The 7,500-nt window shown below is 37.0% G+C and overlaps 1 protein-coding gene across 1 annotated transcript in view; it reads right to left on the reverse strand.

Moving 5' to 3' along the window:
* The window catches only part of LOC115209557 (MAM and LDL-receptor class A domain-containing protein 2-like), a 78,593-nt gene that overhangs the window by 68,457 nt on the left and 2,636 nt on the right, over positions 1 to 7,500 (reverse strand). Inside the window, exon 2 of the mRNA XM_036501675.1 lies at positions 979 to 1,066. Coding sequence (XP_036357568.1) covers positions 979 to 1,057 — 79 coding nt within the window. The 5' untranslated portion in view covers positions 1,058 to 1,066. The remainder of the gene's footprint in view (positions 1 to 978; positions 1,067 to 7,500) is intronic.

The following is a 7,500-nucleotide window of genomic DNA, read 5'->3' on the forward strand; positions in this document are numbered from 1 at the left end:
AAATTCTCCGCTACCAGCGGTCAAGTGAGAAAGAAAAATTAGTCAATAGACTATATAATATACATTCAAACATATAAGGGACGGCCATAATAGGACATCCGACTCACTAGAAAGAGCAGCCAAACTCCGCTCTTTCTAGTGAGTCGTATGTCCTATTATGGCCGTCCCTTATATGTTTGAATATATATATATATATATATTTATCAATCTATCCACCCATCTATCTATCGGTCTGTCTCGCTACTTCAGTCTCTATCAGTCTATATGATTATCACTCCATCAAGTAATTCCTCAGTATATACGTATCTGTGCATGTGTGTGTTTCTGTGTGTGTTGAGTGTGTATGTGTAGCTACACTTGTCATCTAACTCAAAGTAACCTTTTCGTTGCGACACAGTAGGAGGTCAACCCATCTCTGTCTTCCTCTCCCACAAACAGGAAATCATGGGTCAACATGGCCGGTTTCACGTGCCACTTAATTTTCATAAGGGGTAAGATCTGTTTGAAAGAAAAGCATAACTAATAGCTAGATGTACTCACTAAACATAGTGAATTTGGTCAACCGATTAACCCGGTTTGTATATATTATCTATTAATCGTTTAAAAGCGTTCCTTTGCTACTATATCTATCGTATGGCCTAAGGAAATCTTTCTTCCCAGCATGCTGTACTGCCACTGCATTATTATAATGGTTTCAAATTTTGGAACAAGGCCAGTAATTTTGAGGGAGAGTGTAAAGCGGTTACATTGACCCCAGTGCATTAGTGATATTTATTTTATCGATGATGACAGGATGAATGGCAAAGTCGACCTCGGTAGAATTTCAAATGAGAACATGAAGACGGACGAAATACCGCTAAGCATTTTGCTCGGCGTGCTAACGATTCTGCCAGAATACCTTACTGTATTCTTATAACGAGAAACATTTTTACGTCTTTTTCTTCTTTAAGAGAAAAACAATAAGCTATATCTACTTACAAGTAGCATATCCAGATGTCAAAGCAACAAATATCAGTAAAGTCAGGCAGACACTGATTTGACGCGGGTACCAGTTCATCTTCGTTGTCTGTAAATAAGAACGTATTAATTTATGATAGATTATTATATATAAAACGATTATTTTTACTAGTTAACATAAGTGAAACTAGCGTTTAAATTAGGGTTGAAATTAGGGTTGGTTAGAACATGTTATAATGGATTATGATAAAGACACTGACAATAACAATTCTACCGCTGTTCTTGGTGATGGTGATGATGATAATAATTATATTAATACACGCACCCGCCTATATATCATAGCTACACATTACTAAACATCGCTGATAAAAATATTTATTGCACTTCTGAGATAATTCCGTACCGATTCCGAATATTCGGATTCGCTGTTAATAAGGTAAATATGTGTACATATATATTGATTTCAAATTTCGACACATTAGTACCAGAACTCAACTGGTACTTATTTTGTTAACCCCGAAAGGATGAAAGGCAAAGTCGCTCTCGGCGGAATTTGAACTCAAAACGTAAAGACGGACGAAATATAGGTTTAAAATTTTGGCACAAGGCCACCAAATTGGGGGAAGGGATAAGGAATTACATCTAATCGAGTGCTCAACTGGTACTTATATTATCGGCGTCGAAAGGTGAAAGGCAAAGTAGATCTCGGCGGCATTTTAACTCAGACCGTAAAGGCAGACTAAATGCTGCTAAGCATTTTTCCCTGCGTGCTATCGATTCTTAGCATATACACTTATATTGGAGCCAGTTGATTTTTCCCTCGAGGCAAAGAGACTATGTTTCCACTGTTTTTTTTTTTTTTTTCAAATTGCTGATATAACCTATCGATAGTGACTTCTGACAAAACCGTCGCCATTTTTCCATGACGGGAGGGAATTTGAACCCAAGACTGCACAGATACTGCATAGTGTCCCGTGTGGCACTCTTACAATTCCAATACATGTGTATATATATTTATGTCTTGCCTATATATGTCTGTATATGTATGTAGCTATGTACATGCGTCTGTATGTTTAGAGTATATATGTATATTACAGATGGTTTGGTATGTGCATATACAGCTAAAGGTATATGTAATCCAACGTGAATATTTGTTTAAACGGATATAACTTTTAATGTATTAATTGATTTATATTTTACAAATAATTATTTACCCTAAGTATTTAGGCTCTGTCCTTCTTTATAAGCTATTTTTGATTTAAAGTTTTCTTCGATTTTACGATAAGATGATTTTATACCGAAATTTGTTCATTGAATGCAACCGGTCATTGTAAAGACCGTTAGTTGAAAGGACCAATCAAACAAAACTCATTTTCAAATGTGTATCCATTAAACTAATTGTATATGTTTGCTTATAACCTTATTTTTGTTCCGTCTAAACAAAACTCTCCGACGAACAGGAACGTGAAACTCTGAGTAACAGTTTTTGAGATACTTTTGATGCTTTTTAAAAGAGCATATATGTATATTCATCTACCCCGTGGGTCGAGGGCAATGACAATGCGTGACTTCGTTGAAACAGTCTTTTCCGCAAAGCAAATTAAATAAAATTTGGGATTATTTTGTGAAGGGTGAAAGTGGTAACAAGAACAAGACAGTAAAAACAAATAGTGAAGGCTGTTAAGCCAAGACGATAGAAAAATTATTATGAACGCTAGGAAGACGAGCTTATGAGAGGAGACAGGTATAAGCACGTGTTGTCTTTAGGTAGGATATGGGCAAAAAGATAGATTCCCTTTCGTCACGTATCAGCGACGAGAGAGTGAAGAAGGAAGAGTGAGGGAGGGGGAACGATGAAGAGGAGAGGAGAGGAATAGGGAAGGGTGGGAGAGAAAACCAGAAAGAATGAAGAACAAGAGAGGGAGAGAGATGGACAGAAGAGATAGTAGAGAAGAAGAGTGCGCATCGTAATTATTAAGATATGTGTATATATATATATATATACATATATGTATATATATGTATATATATATTATATATATATATATATATATATATATATATAATATATATATATATATACATATATATATATATATATATATATACATATATATATATATATATATATATATATATATATATATAATATATACATATATGTATGTATATATATATATATATATATTAATATATATATATATATAATATAATATATATATAATATATATAACATATATGTATATATATGGCCTGCTCGCTTACCAGCGGGGTGGCGTCATTCGAAGGCTAAAACAATGCGAACGCATTGTGACCAGCGATGTGTAACAACATCTGATGGTCTGGTCGGTCACGTGATCACGTGATATATATATATATATATATACATACATACATACATACATACATACATACATACATACATAACTACATACATACATACATACATACATACATACGTACGTACGTACGTACGTACGTACGCACATGCAAACATATATATGGAAAGAGGATTGCGATAAAGAAGAACTGAAATTCCTTCAACGCTAGGAGAAAAGCGCCTCTTGGTTCTCAAACTATGAAACCATCTTTCAAATAGGGCACACTTCTAGCAAACCTTTCCTGAAAATAAGAAAATCAAAACAACACTCAAACACTGATTCACACCTATCTAAAAACTGGAACTATCACCCCTACCAAAAAAAAGAATACAAGACCTAACACTAACTTTGTAAGCCACCAGCGATATAACATCGGGAGTACCCCAACTTTAAACAGAGAAATGAAAAATCACTACCACCAGGATAGTCGTTGCTTTCAATGCCAAAATTTGGCACAATTCCTTCCAGGATCTTCCAGATGTATATTACTGCATACCTCTGCCTTCTCTCCAGGGAGTAAAGTCTTAGTTGTTTCAGCCTTTCCCAGTAACTGAACAGTTGCAAAGAGACGATCTTCTCTGGATTGTTTCAAGGTCCGCTGTTAATTTCACACTGTTGAGTGACTATATCTGGGAGCAGTAATCCTGACGACGAATGTCCTCCAGAGGACCATCGTGGTTTCCTTATCTCTGGTTCTGAATGTTCTCAGGATCCATCCAGTCAGTCGTCTGCACTTTGTCGCCATCCTGGTAATGTGCACTTGGAAAGAGGTATCATCACTCATGTCGATACCCAGGTCCCTCACTGATTTAGGCTCTGGGATTGAAATTCCCTGTGGACCAGTGTACCCTGTACGTTTCATATTCCGTTTTGGACGCTGGTAGCGCAGGGCTTGGAATTTTTCAGCATTAAACTGCATATTATTATCCTCAGCCCATATGTAAATTGAGTCCAACTCCTCCTGCAGATGTGCAACATCGCTGGGGTTCTGTATGTTCTGCGAAACTTTCGTATCATCTGCGTAACTTTCAAGGGTGGCTATCCGGGCACTTGAGGGCATATCTGAGAGCGCCACTATAAAAGCAGTGGTACCAAGACAGTAACTTGTGGAACACCGCTCACTATTTGTATTTTCATAAAGGTGGTTCTATTAGCCACTACTGCCTGACTTCTATCTTTTAGAAAGTCATGTAACCACTCTCTAAGTTTTCCAGCTATGCCAAGATGACGCAGTTTGTGGCATATCATACCATGATTCACTTTGTCAAAAACATTTGCAAAATCAATGTATATTACATTTACAAGACGGCAGAAAAATAAATCAGGGTTGTATAAAATGAAGACAAACTCTAGAGCTTTTATAGATTTTCAAAGAGTCTGCTTCAGTAGTGCAATTGTCTGAAGAAAACAGCTCAGACTGTAGGTCACCAGAAGGTAAGCGAAATACTATACGTGCAATTTGTCCTTCGTGTGCAATACAAAGTTGTTGAGTAACTGCCTCAACACCCAGTCATAATGTTGTAAGAGCTGATTCAGGCAGCTCCTACCTGGTCGAAAACCATGCTGGGTATCACTCAACAAGTTATTTTCTTCAAGGAATGCGATTAGTTTCCCTCTGACTATCCATTCCATGACTTTGCTGATATGTGAAGTCAGAGAGATAGGCCTACAGTTTTTGGCATCTGATCTGCTTCTCTCTTTATGGATTGGGCATACTATTCCCTCCTTCAGCTTGCTTGGCAGTCTGCCATTTGCAAGAAAGCTCTGGAAGAGAATCTGGAGGGGTTTTGCCAGGGTATGCTTACACGATTTGAGGAGGATTGCTGGGAAACCATAAGTACCAGCAGCTGAGTTTGCGTCCACCTCATTTATAGCTAGTAGTATATCTTCTTCGCTAATGTCGATGTATTCCATCGTAACTGCCTCGCTGGTTATAAGTGAGGAGGCAAAGAAGTCCACTGGTTCGTTCACTTGTCTGTGTTCCAACGGGGTGGTAAAGACTCTTTTGAACTGGTCATTCAGTACGTCACTGATCCTAGTTGAACTGTCTGTGAGGGAGCCATCCTTTTGGAAGAGGGGTCCTATCTTGAGGCTGTTTTTTTCGCGTACTGAAAGGTTTTGGGTTTGACTTAATGTTTTTTATAGCCCATGCTTCTTTGTTTGCTCTCTTCCTCACATAGGATTGTTGCAACCTTTTTTCAATCTCCATCATTGTTGTTTTTAAGCGGGACCTTTCACTACTTTTGGGATATTGGCTGAGTCGATTTGCAACCTTCGTCCGTCGTCCCATGAGGATCTTCCTCTCCCTTGGAATTTTGTTCCTATTTGTTTATATATATATATATATATATGTATATATATATATATATTATATATATATATATATATATATATATATATATATCTTTTACTCTTTACTCTTTTACTTGTTTCAGTCATTTGACTGCGGCCATGCTGGAGCACCGCCTTTAGTCGAGCAAATCGACCCCGGAACTTATTCTTTGTAAGCCCAGTACTTATTCTATCGGTCTCTTTTGCCGAACCGCTAATTGACGGGGACGTAACACACCAGCATCGGTTGTCAGGCAATGCTAGGGGGACAAACACAGACACACAAACACACACACACATACATATATATATACATATATACGACATGCTTCTTTCAGTTTCCGTCTACCAAATCCACTCACAAGGCATTGGTCGGCCCGGGGCTATAGCAGAAGACACTTGCCCAAGATGCCACGCAGTGGGACTGAACCCGGAACCATGTGGTTGGTTAGCAAGCTACTTACCACACAGCCACTCCTGCGCCTATATATATATATATTATATATATATATATAATATATATATATATATATATATATATATATAATATATATATATATAATATATATATATATATATATATTGAGAGAAAGAGAGAGTGAGAGAGCGTGTTTTTGCTTGTGTCATTATCCCATACATATATATATACTAGCTGGTGTACCCGGTAATTCCCGGGGATGAAGATGTTCTATTGAAACGCCTTATTATTCTGATATAAGAAAGCAATTTCGTTATAACTGCCACAAAAGGTGTATTTTCCGTCACGAAAAATGTACAAAAATTCTCAGCTGAAGGAGAGAGAGATTGTTGGAGGTTAGCGAGAGAGGTTGTCGGAGGTTGGCGATTTTTTTCAACAATCTAAGTATGTTACGAGGTTTCTAAACATGAGTACTACTCACGTGTCAAATAAAGTATAAAAGTGATATTGTTTGCAAAAATTATAAATAGGACACATAAAAAATCAATATTCAAAGAAATCGAACATAAACAATCAAATGGGTTATTTCCATTGAGTGTTTAAAAAAATATTGTACAGGTGCTATGAGTTATTTCTGTTGGATGTTTAAAAAAAATTAGTTAAATGAGGTAGATATAAAGGTCCCTTCCAGGAGCTGTATTATCGATTTTTTTCAATAATCTAAGTATGTCACGAGACTTTTAGACATGAGTTCTACTCATGTGTCAAGTTTCATCAAAATCAATAAAACGGTGTAGAACGAGTTAGCTAACAATGCCACAAACAATTACCGATTTTCCACATAGGTAGTAGATATATACATACACCTGAAACAAACACTACTTAAACTTCAATGTGAACTCAAACACTCCTATGAAGACAGCAGACAAATAAGTCAGGGTTGTATAAAATGAAGACAAACTCTAGAGCTTTTATAGATTTTCAAAGAGTCTGCTTCAGTAGTACAATTGTCTGAAGAAAACAGCTCAGACCGTAGGCCACCAGAAGGTAAGTGAAATACTATACGTGCAATTTGTCCTTCATGTGCAATACAAAGTGTTCCCTTGGGCAACTTGCTGAAAGCTAAGCCAATAAGTTCTTCGGCACCACGGCTCTACACAAATGGATGGTAATTATCGATTACATCGAAATAGAAGAAACTGATGTAGTATCAGCCTTGGTGAAATGAGCCACAACAATCTTCCTTAAGAAATGCAAAGCGGCTCTAGCAAGACCATTGCAGATCTTCTTCCAAAGCTTCCTTGCAAGTGGGAGATTTCCTAGAAAGTTAAAGGGGTTAATAGAGTAGATGCTAAAACTTATAGGCCTATTTGTCTTACCTTACATGTTATGGAACGCTTTTTCAGAACGCAA

This window comes from Octopus sinensis, linkage group LG3 (assembly GCF_006345805.1).
Source record: "Octopus sinensis linkage group LG3, ASM634580v1, whole genome shotgun sequence".
In the NCBI taxonomy this organism is placed as follows: domain Eukaryota; kingdom Metazoa; phylum Mollusca; class Cephalopoda; order Octopoda; family Octopodidae; genus Octopus; species Octopus sinensis.